Below are 21307 nucleotides of genomic sequence, written 5' to 3' on the forward strand. Positions count from 1 at the left end.
GTCACTCCAATTTGTTCTCTTTTTGTTTAGAACCAATGAAGCCATTCTTCTGGCACTTTATGAAGCGGTTCATTTAAATCGCAACTTCATCACAGTACTGGCTCAGGTTGGTTACCTTAATACGCCTCATCCCTTCTCTCCCTGAATTTCAACTGGATTTACTTATTTGAAAAGCCTCTCTGGGAGTTTCTGTTTGGCATATGGGAGGCACTGAGTTGTGGGCTGTCTGAAATGGTGGCTTAATGCCTTGGCCATCTGCATGGAGGTCTTTGAGCATTCTGAATGTTTACAATAGAAGAAATTATGCCATATAGTGAACATTTGAAAGGAGCATATAGTAAGAATTTACTTTTTTTTTTTTTTTTGACAGGCAGAGTGGATAGTGAGAGAGAGACAGAGAGAAAGGTCTTCCTTTTTGCCGTTGGTTCACCCTCCAATGGCCGCTGTGGCTGGCGCATCTTGCTGATCCGAAGCCAGGAGCCAGGTGCTTCTCCTGGTCTCCCATGTGGGTGCAGGGCCCAAGGACTTGGGCCATCCTCCACTGCCTTCCCGGGCCATAGCAGAGAGCTGGCCTAGAAGAGGGGCAACCGGGATAGAATCCGGCGCCCCAACCGGGACTAGAACCCGGTGTGCTGGCGCCGCAAGGCGGAGGATTAGCCTGTTAAGCCACGGCGCTGGCCAGAATTTACGTTTTAAGGATAAAAAAAAAGCTTTTGGTTGGTGACAGTTTTTCATGATAGATTAATTTAAATGATCTTGCCAAACAGGTAAGTGTTAGAAATGGAAATAGGGGTTTGCTGATGAAATATCTATGCTAGAAAAACTAAAAATTGCCGAGGCTGGCCAGCCCCTCTTGGCAGTCTTCTGTGTTATTGGAGATATGAATTTTGTTCTGGATTCTGCTTTTCTGGAAGATGGATATGAGAAGGTACAATTTCATCTAGTAACTGATGATGAGATGGAGCCCTGTGGACTTTCTCATATTTGTGAAGAATGCAGGAAATGATCCTGTAGTACTAAGTTTTGATTTAAAAAAATCTAATTGGGCTGCAATTTAGAATGAATTTATTTATAGGGGGAAAAGAAGCCTTTGTGGCTGATGCTTTGCATTGTCAGGTGGTACTGACATCATTGCCTGTGCTGTCTTTGAATGTGCGTGTGTCTATCTGGTGCTAATGTGGGTCTCACAACTGGCCAAGTTAATGGTTTCAACTGTTTTACTAATCTTGTTAACCCAAATGAGTTGTGATTGCTTCATTTTGCTCCCCAGAAATCTCCTGGCATTATTTTCCATATGGATTTTTATATCAGGCTTTCAGCTTTATAAGTCACTTTGGGATTACAACCGGAAGTAAAATAGGCCAAGTCACTTATCTCATTATCTCACCAATTTCCAGAGAAGAAAAGTAAAAAATATCCTGTCTAGCATAAGGTTAGCTTTTAACAGACAAAATGATCTGCAAACATTGAAAGCAGGAAGCCATGGAATTCATGAGGGTCACATGCTTGAGGGTTCTCCCTAGTAACTGGCAGAGAAGGAACTAAAATAGGCCTAGATCTTAAGTTCAGGAAAGCTATCTTAAAAAATTGATAGTGTTTTTATCTTAAAGCCATAGTTTAAAATATGTATGTAGGTTTCTTTTGGAGAAAAGTTTGCTTGTGCTTTTTCCTCAAAGGTAAGATTTGTATGGAATCTGCCGATTTGAATTTTAATGAAAAATGTCATACTTAAAACTCTGTGCTGGTTTGGGGTGTGCTTCATAGGACAGTTGCTGGCTTTTGTGACTGATGCAGTAAGAGGCTTCTCCACCATTTTCACTCCATTCCTTTCTTAGAAGGAGGTAAGGAAGGTAAAGAGCTGGTGAAGGTGTTGGGAAAGAGAAGTGAGATTAGAAACAGCTGTCACTCTGCTTACTTCTCAAGAGCTGATGTGGCAGGTAGACTAGGGAAGGCCAAGGACAGAGGAGTCATCCGTTTTGGTGCTTACCTGGTGTGGGCCGGCGTCTCCATGTCTCTACCCTACACGTTCTTGTTTGTGGGGAACAGGAAGGCTGCCATTTCCATAACTCTTTTCACAGTACCTAGAATCCCCTTGGTTCACCTACATCTAACAGTCAGTTCTGGTCATTAGAACAGCTTATAGATGTATGTTAGGTAATCTAATGAGAGTAGTCCCTTCCCACATTGGCAGAGGACTGTAAATGCCTTCCTTTTGTAGAATAATCCCGTGGATTTATTTATTCCAATTATTTATTCATATGGCTCTGCAGAAAAATTTATGTAATGAAAACCTAGGTGCTTAAAGAAAACTAGCCACAGAGCTTCTTGTTAGTTTGCAAGCATCATTAGTTCTCAGATGTTGATGGGACCTAGACACAAGACGACCCTCCTCAGTGAGCTGATTGGGGGCCGGAAATCCTAGTAAGGCTTTTATGCAGAGGATACTTAGGAAGAACTGGATTTTCTGTTTTTCTTAACTGTTTCAGAGTCATCCAGAAATGGGCTTGGTGACGACTCCTGTCAGTCCTGCTCCAACAACCCCAGTCACACCACTTGGTACCACTCCACCCTCTTCTGATGGTGAGCTCAGCACCTCTTTTGTGTTCTTGATTGATGTGATTGTGGATCTGTAAGAGTGAGCATAGCTATGCTGAACAAAAAACACAGTTATTAATTCTTTCAGTTAAGAAATATATCTGGAAGCTGGCACTGTGACATAATGGGCCAAGCCTCTACCTATGGTGCCGGCATCCCATATGGGTGCCAGTTCTAGTCCCTGCTGCTCCTCTTCTGATTATATTTGGGAATTCAGTGGGTATTTAAGGTTTTGCCCCCTTCTTTTTGCTTTTTACTCGTGAAGTATTAAGCCTTTTTACTGTAATGTGTAAATTTAAAGTATGTTATCTCAAAAACAAAAGAAAGACAGAAGGAAGGAAGGAGAAAATAGAAGGAAGGAAGGGAGAGGAGGAGGGGGTGGTAGTAAGAAAAAAAAAGCAAGAAAAAAAGAGAACCACTTAACCTACTGTCTGCATAGCTTGTGCCAATAACTTTGCACCAAAAACAAAACAAAAGAAAAACTTGTGTGACATAGTAACTTGCCTTCAAAAAGTCTAGAATCGAGTCAAACTCAATGAAATTGCAATTTTTGTAGGAAAATTTTTTAAAGCATAAATTTCTTTTTTAAATTTTTTTTTGCTTTTTTTTATTTTATTATTATTATTATTTTTTATTTTTTTTTTATTTTTGACAGGCAGAGTGGACAGTGAGAGAGAGAGAGAGACAGAGAGAAAGGTCTTCCTTTGCCGTTGGTTCACCCTCTAATGGCCGCCGCGGTAGCGCGCTGCGGCCGGCGCACCGCGCTGTTCCGATGGCAGGAGCCAGGTGCTTCTCCTGGTCTCCCATGGGGTGCAGGACCCAAGGACTTGGGCCATCCTCCACTGCACTCCCTGGCCACAGCAGAGAGCTGGCCTGGAAGAGGGGCAACCGGGACAGGACCGGTGCCCCGACCGGGACTAGAACCCGGTGTGCCGGCGCCGCAAGGCGGAGGATTAGCCTGTTGAGCCACGGCGCCGGCCAAAGCATAAATTTCTACTTTATTTTTTCCAGAGGATAATTTTTCTTCAGCCCTTAAAGATAATGCTCCCTACATGGGGTTTGGTGGAGGTCGTGGGGCACTAGCAGCAGCAGGTGTAAGTCAGGGCAGAGGTGTCTGGCCCTTGTAGGCTTCATGAGATGGATTTCTGACCACTTTGCTGTGAATGGCGCAGCTCATAATAATGTAACGTCACATACAGCACATGGGCATTGAAAGCAACTGCTTTGGAGGTGTCCCTGACGGCTATGACCTCCACCATGTTTTGAAGGACGAACTTCTTAATGGCCTTGTCCTTGGACACACAAGAGCAGTTAGTGCAGTGAATAGGGTGCAAAAGGCCACAGCCCTTTTTAGCCTGGCCATTGTTCCTTCTTTATCTTTCTGGAACCAAGGACCCAAGTAAATTTTGAATGTTGGAAACTTCATATATTTGGACCTATTGAATAAAATATGTATATATATGGGAAAAAAAAGATTTTGCCCCCTAAAAGCAGTAATAGCAACAAAAAATTCCTCCTTATAAATTTTATGGTTAGGATATTAGAAAAAGGTAGCAGAAAATAAATTATCAATTTAGCTTCCTGAAATTCCATGCTATCTGAATTAACCAATTATGGTAGGCTGAGTGTTTTTGATGGAATACCGTTGCCTAAAAATAACCTATTTTAATAGTTGATGTTACACCTTGGATGTTAACCTCATTGTAGACAGGGAAGAACAGGAAATCCAACCTTGACCCTTTCTTTGTGTCTGCCTACTGTCTATATGTAAGGTGACCTCCTTTGTTCTGCTTTCCCTCTGTTTTCATACAATCTCTTGACAGTAGCATTTCTAGGCAGTATAGGCAGTACAGAAGCATGGCAGGGGTGTACTGTGATAACTAGGTTTGTGGTAGTGAATTGGACCTGTTTAGAATTGAAAGCCAAATTCCAAAATATCTTAATGAGAAGGAGCAGGTAGTGAGGATTGCCTACTTGTCTGTGTTTATTCAGGTCACTGAATCATCCAGTGGAAATACTGTATTTTCTCTTTAAGGATGAAGCCTGCCTGGTTACCATGGATATCACAAGCCATATATACACACACACGCACACATATATGAGAGTTCCATGTGAGGTTAGGGTCTGGATGCTTCAGAGAACTGCCTTTCAGACTGTTCATTGTGAACACTTCCTCCCACGCACTTGATTATGCAATAGCAGGATTTGTGCTTACTTACCTACGACCAGTGAGCTTTTATTTTTTCTAGTGGGAAGATCAAGTCAGCCCACTTTCAAATGCTTGTCTTTCTTGACAAAAGCTGCTGCAAAGAATGGTGAAGCCAAAGATCAAGGAATGAGAGATTTTAATTTGTGAGGGATTTTATTCTGTCTCAGTTCTAGTTGTTCTTTTTCCTCCCTTCTAACTCATTTACTTTCTGTAGGGGTCCTAAGTATTATAACCTTCTTTTTAATTTTTGGTTTTTAATTATAGTAGTGCTTGGTAGCCCAGTTATATGAAAAGGTATGTCCTGGAGCCATTGTTTTGAAAAGCCAGCAGTTTAATTGTAGCATTTGTTCTCAGATCAGACTTGACATTTGACAATTCAGCCTTGGCATGAGAGGACTTTCTGGTAAACTAAAAATACATGTGCTTCTATATTTCTGCATATTATATAAGATAGTATTCTAGTTATCACTGTGTGTGAGTGGGGAACAAAGTCCCACTTACCAGTTAGACACCTCTTTATGTTGGGAAAAGGGGTGATTGTGGACTCTGAGCTTCACAGTAGGCTCTGGTTTGAAATGACAGTCTCAGGTCATTAACCCATAACATGAATTAAGACCTTTTAGTATTTCAGCATAAAAATATACTTGTTTTTTGTTAGTTCTTAGGGGTTGAACTGTGGGAGCATGGCCAAGGGCTGGGCACGCTCATTTCTTAAGGTTTTTTGTTGTGCTTGCTGTATATTATGGAACTGAAATATGCAAATATTTCCCACTGTTAATAAGTGCTATCTGCATGCATTGTAATAACTGTAGAGGGAGCCATTAAGGTTGTGAATACATATTATGAGTAACGTTCCATACTCGGCTGAGTCTTCATGGCTAAAAGTACAGCAGAAAGCTATAGATTCTCTAGCTTATCTGGGCCATTGTGAGCCTCCTCCTGCTTATACATTATGTCTTGGACACTGTAAAAGCACTTAATAAGACAATTAAATCTAATTTGAAGTCTTAGGATCCTGGGTGGTCTGTATCAAAACTGTTCTGTGTGGGTTAGTCCTGGTGTGGTCGGTCTCTCATTGTTTGTTGGGACTATAGCTCAGAGAATGGAGAAGGAGATTTCTCTTGGAAGCAGCAGCAGGATATGTAAAACTTAGTTCCAAGCCTATCCCATTCAATGTTGTCTACTTATTATCAGTGTATATTCCTTTCCCAGTTCCCTCTTAGGGAGTAGGGTCTATGGGTAGAATTTGAACATAGTTCTCCCTTAACTTTTTCTCCCTCCATCTTGGATCCTTTCTGCTTAAAGGCTTGTTCCCAAAACTTGAGCACGATTTCTCCTTATTAGGAAGGAATTTTCATTTATTTTAAGTAAGAGACTCATCAAAGCAAGTCTCATTTATATTCAACACAGATCTTTCCTCTAAGTAGATATCACAGTGCCTTTGAAAAGGTCCTGACCTCTTTTGGTTTCCTTGGGGATAGAACTGGAATCAATATAACCTCTCCTAGGATGTTGGGAGCAAAGCCATGTTCCTAGAGACTGGCTCTAAATGGGAGAGAAGGTCACTGGGCTCAATTTTGGGATTAGGAAAGCTCTAGAGGACTAGGAAGAAAAGTTTTATGATAAGCACTTGATCCTCCCTCCGTTGTGGAAAAAGCTTATGTAGTCATTTTTGTGCCTACTGGTAAATGGGCTATGTGGGTAGAAGTGTTGGATAGCACATGTTATAGTCTAAGTGCACTTTATCTGTTCTATTACAGTTATAAGCTCCGTGGAACTCCCACTGGATGCAGATGTACAGACCAGTAATCTGCTGATAACCTTCCTAAAGTATAGCTCCATTGTCATGCAGGACACCAAAGGTAAGGAATACTACTTTGGGGGCTCAGGAAGTGGGAAGTATGGCATGAAGTAAGAATCAAAGAGTTGCATTCATATTTTGAAGCTTTTACAAGATGAACCTCCCTGTGCAGGGTGATGGTCTTGATTGCTGGAAAGCAGGAAATTCACACTGCTAGAAGGCAATTAGGTGGTGTTGGGAAAACCTGAAGCTGGAGGGGAGTGCTCAAAAATAGAACAGGAAAAAAATTGGTCTCTCCAAAACCTGCAAGTCTTAGCATATCTTGGTAAGTAGATGCAGACACTTCTGTGTGGGAAGTAGGGGGGATTAGCATGCTTCAGGGAATTCCCTCTTGAGAATAAGAATAAGAACTGAAAGCATCAGCTTGTGGTGAGAATTAGGCCTGTTGTACAGCACACAGTAGGAGGAGGTGAGATTCAGAGGGACACAGTGTTCCTTAACACTTAACGTGGACGTGTCAGTGGCTGTGTTTAGAAGCCAGTGGGAGAGGAGTGGGTATTAGGAAAGTTTGAATTTTTTTTCCTGTTTGATTTTGGTCTTCCTCTGTTTATGATTTTACTATGGCCTTTTAATTGTTGCGAAGACAGTAGACTAGTTGGGCTAGGAGTGAGAAAGGATTGTTAGGACACTTAGCAAATTCTGTCCACTACATGTCCCAATTTTGTCTTTTTATTTATGCTAGATTTATGTGAGTGTTTGCAATTTTTATTTATTATTGTAGTGTATATATAACATTTACCATACATTCACTACCATTCATCTCCAGAACTCATCTCACAAAACAGTGGATCTGTTAAACGCTTATACCTCGTTCTGTTTCCTCCCATTCTCTGGCAATCACCATTTTACATTCTGTCTCTATGGATTTGACTATTCTAGGTATTTCATGAAAATGAAATATATCCTAGTTTTAAGATTCCCTCGGGGATGGACAGTGTGGTGCAGCTGTTAAGCTGCTGCTTGGGTTGCATGCTTCCTGTGTCAGAGTATCTGGTTTGAGTTCCAGCCATTTCGCATCTCAGATCTAGCTCTCTGCTAATGCGTCTGGGAGGCAGCAGATAACAGCTCAAGTATGTGGGTTCCTGCCACCCATATGGGAGACCTAGACTTAGTTCCTGGCTCCTGGCTTTGGGTTGAAAGGCAGAGTGAAGGAAGGAGAGAGAATTCTTCCATTTGCTGGTTCACTCTCTAAATGACTGCAATAGCTTGGGCTAGAACAGGCTAAACCAGGATCCAGGAACTCCATCTGGGTCTCCCACAGGGGTGGAAAGGACTCCAGGACTTGGGCCATCTTCGACTGCCTTTGCAGGCACATTAGCAGGAAGCTGGATTTGAAGCAGAAGAGCTTAGATTTGAATTGGTGCTCCAATATGGGATGTTGGCATTGCATTTTTTTTTTTATAAAGATTTATGTATTTATTTGAAAGGCAGTTACAGAGAAGAGCAATCGGGACTAGAACCGATGCCCATATGGGATGCTGGCGCCACAGGCAGAGGACCAACCTAGTGCGCCACGGTGCCGGCCCCAGCTTCTTATGTTTAGTTCAATGCTGTGTCTCTAATGCCTTGAATAGTGCCTGCCACAGAGTTAGGTGCTAAGTAAATGTTTGCTGAGTGAACAATTTTGGCAAGATGAAAAATGATCAAGAGTTCATGGTCTTCTTGGTCATAAGTAATATGTTCAGTGCAAGAAGGTAAGCTAGACCTTATGTGGTCTCTAGTTAATTTCTTTGTCAGTTTGCTATGAACAGTCACAAAACTTTTCTAGATATTGTGATAGGTGGTATAGATGGTGGTGCTTATAACTGGTGGATGAGGGGTAGGAAATGAAATGATCTTGACAGTTCAGAAGCAAAGGGCATGGCTCTAAATTGGACCATGAAATTGGGAACCATTATGTTGTGAAGTGGCTTTCAGGAAAGTGGTTAGCTATTTAACAGACTACCTGGAGATTTAAGAAGAAAGTCTTCCAGGGGAATTCTTTTGTCTGGGAAGGGTGCAGGAATTACTCTAGTAGCACTATGGTAATTTCCATTTGTGAATTTTGTGGGGAGAGTATGAGTGTTCCTTTTCATGATCTAGCTTCATTCCTTACTGAAACGTGGTCTGGATGATGTACAGACAAGAGTTAATTTTTTCGTTTCAGATGAACACAGGCTGCACAGTGGGAAACTCTGTCTGATTATCCTTACATGTATTGCAGAGGTAGGTCTCGTCAGCCTTCTGGTATTAGTTAATCTCTTACAAAGTGCTGTCTCTTCCTGTCTTCCCACAACCTTCCCAATGTAGTTCTTATCTTCTGACTTTTAGGATCTTAAAACTTGGGAGAGAAAATCTTGCTACTTTGTCTTGTCTGTCTGCCCACTGGAATGTCAGCTCTGACAGCTGGGACACTGTTTTCCTTCATCGCTGTGTTTTCAGTGTCTGGCTTGAAGTAGAGACACTATTAGCATTAAATGAATGAATTAATAAAGAATTGTGAGACGATAACTGCTGTAATCGAGAGTTGGAAGATTCTGGCTCTTAAGAGTTTTAGACCAGAGACTTAATACCTTTTAACAAAAATGTCCCTTTGAAGCTGCTCATATTGCGTATTTTGCCCATTTAACAAAACAAAAATGGAGCTCAGGTTTCCTGTGGGTAAAAAGGTGTTGGGGAAAGCTGGCTGGTTGCAGTTTGGTGAATAACAAGAGCTGAGAGGGGAAGGAGGTGCTTGGGCTTTGTAAGGAGGTACTCTTGCTTGGATTAATTAGGCTTGACCTCACTGACCTCAGCGTGGAGCCTGATGACACACAATATGGGAGAACCTGAGTTAGTTTAGAACGAATTTTTTTTTTTTTTTTTTTTTTAAATTTTTGACAGGCAGAGTGGACAGTGAGAGAGAGAGACAGAGAGAGAAAGGTCTTCCTTTAACGTTGGTTCACCCTCTAATGGCCGCCGCAGCTGGCGCGCTGCGGCCGGCGCACCGCGCTGATCCGAAGGCAGGAGCCAGGTGCTTCTCCTGGTCTCCCACGGGGTGCGGGGCCCAAGTACTTGGGCCATCCTCCACTGCACTCCCTGGCCACAGCAGAGAGCTGGCCTGGAAGAAGGGCAACCGGGACAGAATCCGGTGCTCCGACCGGGACTAGAACCCGGTGTGCCGGCGCCGCAAGGCGGAGGATTAGCCTAGTGAGCTGCGGCGCCGGCCATAGAATGAAATTTATAGCTTCACCCTCCACTGTTCCTTACTCTCCTTTCCTCTCAAGAAAAGTAGCAAAGGTGGTCCACGTGGAGTACAGATCTTTCATAGTCTTTCCCTTTTCATGTTCTCTGTGGGTAGGTGACTTCCTTTGTAAGAGCTTAGGGGTAACTGGTTATAGAAGAGCTGCTTATTACCAGTGGGCCTGGTATAATTGCTTTAAAAAATCTTTCTAAGAAAATCTTTAAAGGAGCTATTTTTCACAAATTGTAGCAGTTCTTGGTAATTGGAGTCTGTAGGCATGTCAAATCTTCAGAAAAGGCATTGGGAAAGGGCCAAGGGATATTATTACCAATTCATGGTGAGAGGTTTTTGATTTTCTGTCTGTCTTACCAAAACCAAGGATAGACAGGGTCTTGCCTGCTTTCACACCGCCTGTGTAGCCGCTTTTCCTTCTCTGCTGAGCACATTTCCAGCAGTGCACAGACCTTTCCTTTACTCTTGGAACCTCAGGGGGAGCCTGCACGTGCGTCCCGTAGCCCTTTTGAAAACCTCCAAGCTGTTACAAACAGAGCTGGCTCCTTGGGCAGATGGGAAGGAAGAGGAAATAGGAAAACAGATTCCTCTCAGCATTTGCCTCAAGTCCTTGTGTCTTCATTCTTGCTGTTTTTAATTTGCCTAGAGCTTTTTGACCAGTTAGAGACACACTGGGAAATTATATCCAAGTCAAGTCTCAGGTCTTTTTTTTTTTTTTTTTTGACAGGCAGAGTGGACAGTGAGAGAGAGAGACAGAGAGAAAGGTCTTCCTTTTGCCGTTGGTTCACCCTCCAATGGCCACCGTGGCTGGCGCGCTGCGACTGGCGCACCGCGCTGATCCAAAGGCAGGAGCCAGGTGCTTCTCCTGGTCTCCCATGGGGTGCAGGGCCCAAGCACTTGGGCCATCCTCCACTGCACTCCCTGGCCACAGCAGAGAGCTGGCCTGGAAGAAGGGCAACCGGGACAGAATCCAGCGCCCCGACCGGGACTAGAACCCGGTGTGCCGGCACCACAGGTGGAGGATTAGCCTGTTGAGCCGAGGCGCCGGCCTAAGTCTCAGGTCTTAAGTAGGGTTTGACATAAAGGCAAGAGCTTATCCCATTAGTTTTCCAACTGTTACGTGAAAGTAGTTCTTAAAGTCCAAGGATTTGTAGGAAGCATGATTACAAATTGAGTTTCTTAAATATAGCTCTCACTCTTTTTTCTCTATGATTTTGTTAGGATCAGTATGCCAATGCATTTTTGCATGATGACAACATGAATTTTCGAGTAAACTTGCACAGAATGGTAGGTATATCTTTTGCTTCTTGGTTTTTCTTCAAGAAAATTTTTTGTGTGTTGGTAGGATTGGGATGAAATTGATTTACTAGAAGAAATGTGAGTGGAAAATTGTGCCAAAGAACTCTTGGATTACTGGTGTTCAAAAGACATGCGCTTGTTGTTGGTATTTTTGTGTGTGTCATGAGCTATATCTTTTTTTTGGGGTTTGGATATTTTTTAGAAGCTTTAAACCTAGCAGTATCCATTTAAAAAAAAATGGTTTATTTCATTTATTTGAAAGAGTTAGAGAGAGAGGTAGAGAGAGAGAAAGAGAGAGAGAGGTTTTCTTTTTTCTTTTTTTTTTTTTTTTTTTGACAGGCAGAGTTAGACAGTGAGAGAGAGAGAAACAGAGAGAAAGGTCTTCCTTTTCCGTTGGTTCACCCCCCAAATGGCTGTTACAGCCAGCGTGCTGCGCCGATCCAAAGCTAGGAGCCAGGTGCTTCCTCCTGGTCTCCCATGCGGGTGCAGGGCCAAAGGACTTGGGCCATCCTCCATTGCCTTCCCAGGCTACAGCAGAGAGCTGGACTGGAAGAGGAGCAACCGGGACAGAATCTGACGCCCCAGCCGGGACTAGAACCCGGGGTGCTGGCGCCACAGGTGGAGGATTAGCCAAGTGAGCCGTGGCGCCAGCCGAGAGAGAGATTTTCTACCTGCTGGTTCACTCCCCTTGTGGCTGCAAGTGTTGGAGCTGAGCTGATACGAGGCCCGGAGCCAGAAGCTTCTTTTGGGTCTCCCATGTGGGTGCAGTGGCCCAAACATTTGGGCCATCATCCATTGCTTTCCCAGGAGCAACCGGGACTTGAACCTGCACCCATATGGGATGGTGGTGCTGCAGTCTGGGGCTTTAACCTGCTGTGACACAACGCTGGCCCCATGAGCTATATATATATATATATATATATATATATACACATATACACATATATATATATATATACATACATATATATATATATTTAAGATTTATTTATTTATTTGAAAGAGTTACACAGAGAGAGGAGAGGCAGAGAGAGGGAGAGGTCTTCCATCCGATGGTTCACTCCCCAATTGGCCGCAATGGCTGGAGCTGTGCCAATATGAAGCCAGGGACCAGGAGCTTCTTCCAGGTCTCCCAGGCAGGTGCAGGGACCCAAGGATTTGGGCCATCTTCCACTGCTTTCCCAGGCCATAGCAGAGAGCTGGATCGGAAGTGGAACAGCAGGGACCAGAACTGGTGCCCATATCGGATGCCAGCACTTAGGGCCTGGGTGTTAACCCACTGCGCCACAGCACTGGCCCCCATGAGCTATATCTTAAAACAGCATAGAGGCCGGCGCCGTGGCTTAACAGGCTAATCCTCCACCTTGTGGCACCGGCACACCGGGTTCTAGTCCCGGTTGGGGTGCCGGATTCTATCCCTGTTGCCCCTCTTCCAGGCCAGCTCTCTGCTATGGCCCGGGAAGGCAGTGGAGGATGGCCCAAGTCCTTGGGCCCTGCACCCGCATGGGAGACCAGGAGAAGCACCTGGCTCCTGCCTTCGGATCTGCGCGGTGTGCCGGCAGTAGCACGCCAGCCGCAGCGGCCATTGGAGGGTGAACCAACGGCAAAGGAAGACCTTTTTCTCTGTCTCTCTCTCTCACTGTCCACTCTGCCTGTCAAAACAACAACAACAAAAAAAAAAAAACAGCATAGAAAAATCCATAAGCATGTGCCCATGGCAATAATATTGGAATATATCAGTAACATAGATTTGTTTTCTCTTTTTAAAGAATTTGAGAGCCAGATAAAGTATTAGAGACAGAGAGAGATGGAGACATACATACAGACAGATCTCCCATCTGCTGGTTCACTCTCCAAATGCCTGCAACAGCTAGGACTAGGCTAGGCCAAAACTAGGAGCCAGGAACACTATCGAGGCTTCCACATAGGTGGCAGGAACCCAGTTACTTGAGGCATCACTGCTGCTTCCCTGGCAATATGAGGAAGCTGGAGTCAATAGCAGGAGGTGGGTATTGAACCGAAATTTTCCAATATGAGATGTGGGTGTCTTAACAGCAAGGCGAAACACCTACCCATTGATAATATAGATTTCAGAGTGGGTGTTGTGGCACAGAGGTTAAGGTACCACTTGGGACACCTACATTCTATATGGGAGTGCCTGGGTTCAAGTTCCTGACTCCACTGCTGATTCCAGCTTTTTGCTAATGTGTACCCTAGGAGGCAGCAGGTGATAGATGGCTCAAGTACTTGGGTCCCTGCCACCTATGTGGGAGACCCAGAGGGTGTTCTGGGTTCTTGGCTTTTTAAAAAAACATTTATGTCTTTATTTTGAAAGAGTTACAGAGAGAGAGGGAGAGAGAGAGAGTTTTCCAACTACTGGTTCACTCCCCAGATGTTAGCAACAGTTAGTGCTGGGCCAGGCTGAAACCAGGAGCCAGGACTTTCATCCAGGTCTCCCATGTGGATGGCAGGGGTCCAGACACTTGGGCCATCCTCTGCTGCTTTTCTCAGACCTTTAGCAGGGAGCTGGATCAAAAGTGGAGCAGACGAGGCATGAACCAGGGCCCATATGAGATCCCAGCTTTGCAGGTGGCAGCTTTATCTTCTACACCATAATGCCAGCCCCTGGGTTCCTGGCTTTGACCTGTCCCAGCTGCAGCTATTGTGGGCATTTGGGAAGTGAACCAGCAAATAGAAAATCTCTCTCATTATTTCTGTCCCACTCTCTTTGTCTCTCTGCCTTTCAAATTAAAAAGAAAACACACACATTTCAATAAGGAGATGAATCTAAGCCTCTTATTCTCAAAATGTATTAATATTTTTGATTGACTGAAATTAGATGTTGCTTTGATTTACTCATCTGAGAAGTGGGGAAATAGAACATGTAGGATCAGAGAATTCCTGAAGCTTGCAAGTGTTAAAAGATATTATGACATATTGATTTATTTATTTTGAGATATAGATTTGAAACTTACTTTCACTTTTTGTGACTGCTATGGTTGCAGCCTCTTCTTTTATTACTTTACTATCAAACGAAAATACCAGAAAGTACCTTTTCTGTTGCCAGTAATGCCCCCTTGTACAATACAGATGAAATCAAAGTGAAAACAGTGGCTTTCCTATTGTATGCCCCAGTGCCCTTTGGGACCGTTGTCTTGCTATGAGTTGTATTTTTGTCACAGGGCTGCATTGACAACTGAGAAGCATTTACAAGTCCTCCCTGCCCTGTCTCTATCCTACCCTTCTGCTAGAAAAAGAGAACGAGAAGGTCACATCTCTCTAGTGGTGATTGTATTTGCTTGAGAAATATGATGATGAGCCAGTGGATCTCACTTCAGGTGGCTGCTAACTTCCTTCCTTCTTCTGTTTTGTATGTGTGTGAAGCCTATGAGACACAGGAAGAAGGCAGCAGATAAGAACCTTCCCTGCCGTCCTCTAGTCTGTGCAGTACTGGGTGAGTGAGTAGCATTGAGATTGGCATTTTTTTTCAGGGCAGTAATAGGAGCTTGTGGTTAGGAGAAGTGTGTTATTTCCTCAGAGAAGTTGCTAGTCATGTTTCTTTCCTGGCCATAGAAACCATGTTAGGCTGGTGCCGTGGCTCAACAGGCTAATCCTCCGCCTAGCAGCGCCGGCACACCGGGTTCTAGTCCCGGTTGGGGCGCCGGATTCTGTCCCGGTTGCCCCTCTTCCAGGCCAGCTCTCTGCTGTGGCCAGGGAGTGCAGTGGAGGATGGCCCAAGTGCTTGGGCCCTGCACCCTATGGGAGACCAGGAGAAGCACCTGGCTCCTGCCTTCGGATCAGTGCAGTGTGCTGGCAGTAGCACGCCAGCCGCAGCGGCCATTGGAGGGTGAACCAACGGCAAAGGAAGACCTTTCTCTCTGTCTCTGTCTCTCACTGTCCACTCTGCCTGTCAAAAACAAACAAACAAACAAAAACCATGTTTATTATTGCATTTGGTAAAATACTGTTAATGAATATTATGCTCAGTAAAAGAGAGTGTTCTCATTCAACGGAAAAATTTTTCCAAGGAGAGGCAGGAGGCTATGTGTAAACTTGAAACATGATTTAAATTTGTAAAATATCTTACTGTTGTTCAAGATTTCAAATTCTTCCTTTCTTCATCCAGATTGCTGTGTCAGTTGGCCAGGGGCTTGAAGTTCTGAGTTCAGACATATAGAACTTCCTCAGAGTAAATAATTTATTTAATTAATTAATTTATTTATTTTTTAAAATTTTTGACAGGCAGAGTGGACAGTAGAGGGAGACAGAGAGAAAGGTCTTCCTTTTTGCCATTGGTTCACCCTCCAATGGCCGCCGCGGTAGGCATGCTGCAGCCGGTGCACCGTGCCGATCCTATGGCAGGAACCGGGTGCTTCTCCTGGTCTCCCATGGGGTGCAGGGCCCAAGGACTTGGGCCATCCTCCACTGCACTCCCTGGCCACAGCAGAGAGCTGGCCTGGAAGAGGGGCAACCTGGACAGGATTGGTGCCCCGACCGGGAGTAGAACCCGGTGTGCCGGCGCCGCAAGGCGGAGGATTAGCCTAGTGAGCCGTGGCGCCAGCTTCCTCAGAGTAAATTATTAAAAAAATTTGTGTTTGGGGCCGGTGCCATGGCTCACTTGGTTAATCCTCCACCTGCGGTGCTGGCATCCCACATGGGCACTGGGTTCTAGTCCCAGTTGCTCCTCTTCAAGTCCGGCTCTCTGCTGTGGCCCAGGAAGGCAGTGGAGGATGGCCCCAAGTGCTTGGGTGCCTGCACCCGCATGGGAGACCAGGAGGAAGCACCTGGATCCTGGCTTCGGATAGGCGCAGCGTGATGGCTGTGGCAGCCATTTGGGGGGTGAACCAACAGAAGGAAGACCTTTCTTTCTTTCTCTCTGTCTCTCTCTCACTGTCTAACTCTGCCTGTCAAATAAAAAAAAAATTGCATTTATTTATTTGAGAGGCAAAGAGACAAAGAGTTCCCACCCTCTGGCTTACTCACCAAATGCCTGCTTTAACTGGGAGCTGGGTACTCATTCAGTCTCCCATGTATGTGGACAGGGACCCAATTATATGAACCATCAGTGTTGTCTCCTAGGGTCTACATTAACAGGAAGCTGGAGTCAGGAGCCAGATCCAGGTATAGATTCCAGATATTAAGATGTGGAACATGGGCATCTTAGCTAATAGATAGATAGATAGATAGATAGATAGATAGATAGATAGATAAACAGCTGCTCCTCACTCTGAGTAAATTAAGGTGGGTGAAGGCTGATAGAACTGCCTGGTATGGGGCTGTATCGTGGGTAATTTTGTCTTCCCAGAATTCTGCATTTTTGTCAGGGGAACTAACTGAACTTTTAATCCTTTTTAACTTGAATACTTATCCCCAGTTTCTAAATCTACTTGGTTTTAGAAACAGTAATCAAGACTGTATAATAAGCTTCTATTGACTCAAGCCCCCACAGACCATTTCCTTCAGTATCTGTCAAACTGAGCAGGACAGTGAGATGAGGCAGGCTGAGATAGATTTAGGGCTGAGCTCTGATTACACAGATGTGATCTATAATTTCTTCTCTGCTTGCCTCGTTGCTCCAGTGTCAGAATATGATTTCCCTCTGGCATTTTGTGCTAGTGCCATGGTATGAAACATCTACACAATGAACTCTTCCTTGTCTAGAATGTAGGTATCCTTTTGGAAATAAGGGAGTGAACTAATTTTCTTGTTACAAGTGGCAGGTGGTGTAAGAAGAACCTTATATAAAGTAAATTTTAAGTGAATGAGAGTACTGATGTAGTTAGAGGATGACATTCAGCAAGAGTGAGGGTATATTCAGAAGCTTTTTTTCCAACTCAAAAGCAAGCAGTAAATCTTCTAATTGATCTAATTTTTCTTTCTCCTTTCAGACCTGATGGTGGAGTTTATTGTAACACACATGATGAAGGAGTTTCCTATGGATCTCTATGTGTAAGTCCTGTGATTTGCTTTATGAGTGCATATCTATTTTAATGAATCAAGTGGGGCCGGCGCTGTGGTACAGTGGGTTAACACCCTGGTCTGAAGCACTGGCATCCCATATGGGCTCTGGTTTGAGTCCCAGTTGTTCCACTTCCCATCAGGCTCTCTGCTATGGCCTGGGAAATCAGTAGAAGATGGCCCAAGTCCTTAGACCCCTGCACCTATATGGGAGACATGGAAAAAACTCCTGGCTCCTGCCTTTGGATCATCGCAGCTCCGGCCATTGTGGCCGACTGGGGAGTAAACCAGTGGTTGGAAGACCTCTCTCTCTCTCTGCCTCTCCTTTCTCTGTGTAACTCTGACTTTCAAATAAATAAATAAATCTTTAACAACAACAACAAGAAAAGAATCAAGTGATAGAAGCTTTATAGCTTATATATACTTTACATTAAGAAAAACACATTTTGTGTGGAGCAGTATCAGGGTACATTTTTTGGCCTGGATTTGTCCATCTTTTCAGAGCGGGAAACAGTACAAACTGCACTTTGGATTCAACACACATTCCTGTCACTGTTTTGGCACACTCACGAGGAGCTGGGCTGAAGTGTTGTTGGGGGCTGCTGTAATCTGAAGAGGTGCAATGACCACTCATTTGTCTCTGGACTGTGGCGTCACAACAGTCAGTAGTAGTTAGAAGGCAGGAGCAAGTCAGAGAGATGGAGCTTTTTTCTCTCCATTCTCACTCAGTATTGTCTCGACAGCCTTGCTGGAGCCCTGGTAGCTAGGCAGATTATGTCTCCAGTGGCTTGGCTGGGAAAGACCTGCCTGCTCAGGATGTCGGACTGTTCCTCACAATTCTTTTTTCTTTTTATGATTTTATTTATTTATTTGAAAGTTGGAGTTACAGAGAGGCAGAGAGAGAGAGAGGTCTTCCATCCGCTGGTTCACTACCCAGATGGCTGCAATGGCCGGCCAGAGCTGCGCTGATCAACCAGGAGGATCTTCTGGGCCTCCCATGCAGGTGCAGGGGCCCAAGACTTGGGCCATCTTCTACTGCTTTCCCAGGCCATAGCAGAGAGCTGGATTGGAAGAGGAGCAGCTGAGACTCAAACTGGTGCCCATATTGGGTGCCGGCGCTGCAGGTGGCGGTTTTACCAGCTACGCCACAGTTCTGCCCCTCCTTACAATTCTTTACAGTGTGGCCAGCTGCAGGCAGCTGAAAGTCATCATATTGCCACACAATGTAAGCCTTCAGATTTTCTTTCTCCTTTGCCTCTTTTGTATTATTATAGTTAATATCTGAGAACGGCTGTGCCACATTAGTGTGATCCCAAGTATGTATATATTTATTCCTTAAAAAATATCTGAACTGAGTCTGACCACATTGGTTTGGGTAAGAGAGAAATTTGGTACACAGCAAGTACAGTGCAGTGAGCCTCATTCCAGTGCCAGGCCTGGAACCTTGGGAGGTATAAAGGATTTCACTGTAAAAAGAGTAGACTCCAGCTTTTTAGATTGCTTGTAGATCTGAAAAATGTATATAATGTAAGAAAGTTACACTTTATATTTTCCCATAATTTTGGGATGCTATAAATAAGTCTGATCCGTAATTCAAAGACCATGAAAAGTTGCTCATAATAACACTCACTAGGTGAATTTTCTGCTTATTTTAGACAGAGTCTCTCAACCTCAGTACTTTAGGGATCAGATTTGTATTTGTTTTGGACTGTATTTCTGGTGTGGTTACCTTTGTTCCAGTTTCAGGGTATGTTGTTTACTTTGTAGTATGTTGCTGTTGTCCCACTCAGTTTTCTCTAAAATGAGGAACTAAAGCTCAGGAAATGAAATGCTTTGCCCAAGCATGTTCTGTTAGTAAGATTCATTGCCTAGACGTGAACCCAGCTTTTCTTACTATAAATCCAGGGCTGTTACCGTCCCTTCCCAGGTATATTAGTTATCTGTTGTTGTGTAACAGGCTGTCCCAGAACCTAGTGGTTTCAAAGGAATGCTTACCATCTCACTTCTGTGGATCAGGAATCCAAGAGAAGCTTAGCTGGATAGTTTTGGCATAGGGTCTCTGAGAAGGCTGCAACCAAAATGTTAACTGGGGATGCAGGCATCGGAGGTTCTGCTGGGGCTGGACAGTCTGCTTTAGGCTCACTTAATGGTTATTGTCAAGCCTGTGTTTTTTGCCTCCTGGACTCTCCATAGGGTTGCTCAGCGTGGTAGCTGGCTTTCCCCAAAACAAGTCATCTAAGAGAGAGAAGGAACATGAGAGCCCAAGATGGAAGCCACTGCATCCGTTATAACCTGATCCCTGGTGATAGATCATTTCTGTTAACAGTCACACAGACTGACTCTGATGTGTGGAAACGTACTGTACAGGGGGTTCTGTGGCTTGAATATGTCCCCCAAAACATATGTGTTGGAAACTTTTTTTTTAGAAAAGGTTTATTTATTTGAAAGAGCAACAGAGAGGAGAGACAGGGTGAGATCCTCTGTATGCTTATTTACTCCCCAAATGGCAGAACAGCCAAATCTGGGCCAGGCTGAAGCCAGAAGCCAGGAACTCTGTCCTGGTCTCCCACATGAGTGGCAGGGGCCCAAGTGCTCGGGCCATATTTCACTGCCTTCCCAGGCACATTGGCAGGAAGCTGGATCAGCAGTGGAGGAGCCAAGACTAGAACTGGCCCTCCAGTCCGAGGGGGTGGCATCACAAGCTGTGTCTCAAGTCCTGCACCGCAATGCCGGCCCCTGTGTTGGAAACCTAATTCCCAGTGCAGCAGTGAAGGGAGCTGGGCTTACTGGCCATGAAGACTCTGTCTGCCCTCATGACTGAATTAATGCCTGTTCTAAAAGAACTAGAGGCTGAATCCAGGTCGTGCAAGTTCCTTCCCTCCACTCTCCCTTTTGTTCTCTCCCTGCTCTTCCCCTCTCATCCTTGTCTGCAACCTTCTGCCTTCCACCATGGGATGATGCAGCAAGAAGGCCCTCATCAGATGCTGTCACCTTGACAGTGGATTTTTCAGCATCCAGAACTGTGAGAAACTGATTTCTCTTCTTTAGGAATTATTCAGTCTGTGGCGTTAAGTTACAGCAATATAAAACATAGTAAGACAGAGAATACGGCTACTAGAAGCTAGAGATTATTGAAGGCCATCTTTTTTGTTTTGTTTTTTAAATATTTATTTATTTGAAAAGCAAAGTTACAGAGAGAGAGAGAGAGAGAGAGAGAGAGAAAGAGAAAGTCATCCATTCACTGGTTCAGTCCCCAAATGGTTGCAATGGCTGGGGCTGGGTCAGGCCAAAGCCAGTAATCAGGAGCTTCATCTGGGTCTCCTAACGTGGGTGCAGGGGTCCAGGCACTTGAGCCATCTTTTGCTGCTTTCCCAGACTGTAACCGGTGCTCCTATGGGATGCTGGTGCTGCAGGCGGCAGCTTAACCCTCTGTGCCACAGCACCAGCCCCTGGAGGCCATTTTGCAGGCTGATACCACAGTTGAACAGCTGGTAAGTTGCATAACCAAATTCAGTCATGTGTCTCTGACTCAGAGGCTGTAAGTGACAAAGGAAAGCTTTGTATAGAGTGATTATACTTACTGGGGCATCAGAGAAGATAACAGAGAAGGTTACTTTTGACCTGAGTTGTGAAGAAACACTAGGAGGATGTGAGGTAGGGACACGTATGTGCAGGGCCTTAAAAGGTTGAAAGTGTGGTGTATTTGGAGCGAAGAAAGAATTCAGGATGGTTAGAGTGTAGTGTGCATGGAGAGGAGTAAGAGAGTAGGAAAAAAGGTGGCCTGAAATTAAGCATATGATGAGAAGCAGCTGAAGATGGGGCTAAGGTTCTAAGATTGTATGTTCATACTGTAGAGTTACATGTACAGATCTGCCTGCCCAAGCCCTCACATTACCAGCCAGTAAAACTGGCCTGTGCTATAGGTTCTAATCCTCAGCTTCCCTTAGTTTCTAACATTACCCTCAAAAGAGATTTTGTACTGCCTGCCTGATTTCCTCCCTCCCTCCCTCCCTCCCTTCTTTCTTCCTAAGATTTATTTATTTATTTGAAAGCCAGAGTTACAGAAAGAGAGGAAGAAACAGATTTTCCATCTACTGGTTCACTCCCCAAATGGCTGCAACAACCAGGGCTGGGCCAGACTGAAGCTGGAAGCTAGGACTTTCTTCTGGGT

At 44.5% G+C, this 21307-nt stretch overlaps 1 protein-coding gene and 1 pseudogene across 4 annotated transcripts in view; both read left to right on the forward strand.

Annotated features, from left to right (window-relative positions):
• Positions 1-21307, forward strand: part of ARMH3 (armadillo like helical domain containing 3) — a 215393-nt gene that overhangs the window by 53153 nt on the left and 140933 nt on the right. For all 4 annotated transcript variants that reach the window (XM_062214560.1, XM_062214559.1, XM_062214561.1 and 1 more), the window contains 7 exons: positions 31-106; positions 2487-2580; positions 6565-6666; positions 8812-8870; positions 11101-11166; positions 14563-14632; positions 17067-17127. In XM_062214560.1, the coding sequence (XP_062070544.1) occupies positions 31-106; positions 2487-2580; positions 6565-6666; positions 8812-8870; positions 11101-11166; positions 14563-14632; positions 17067-17127 (528 nt within the window). The remainder of the gene's footprint in view (positions 1-30; positions 107-2486; positions 2581-6564; positions 6667-8811; positions 8871-11100; positions 11167-14562; positions 14633-17066; positions 17128-21307) is intronic.
• Positions 201-1058, forward strand: LOC133776279 (prolyl-tRNA synthetase associated domain-containing protein 1-like; annotated as a pseudogene).

The sequence above is a fragment of the Lepus europaeus genome, chromosome 17 (assembly GCF_033115175.1).
Source record: "Lepus europaeus isolate LE1 chromosome 17, mLepTim1.pri, whole genome shotgun sequence".
In the NCBI taxonomy this organism is placed as follows: domain Eukaryota; kingdom Metazoa; phylum Chordata; class Mammalia; order Lagomorpha; family Leporidae; genus Lepus; species Lepus europaeus.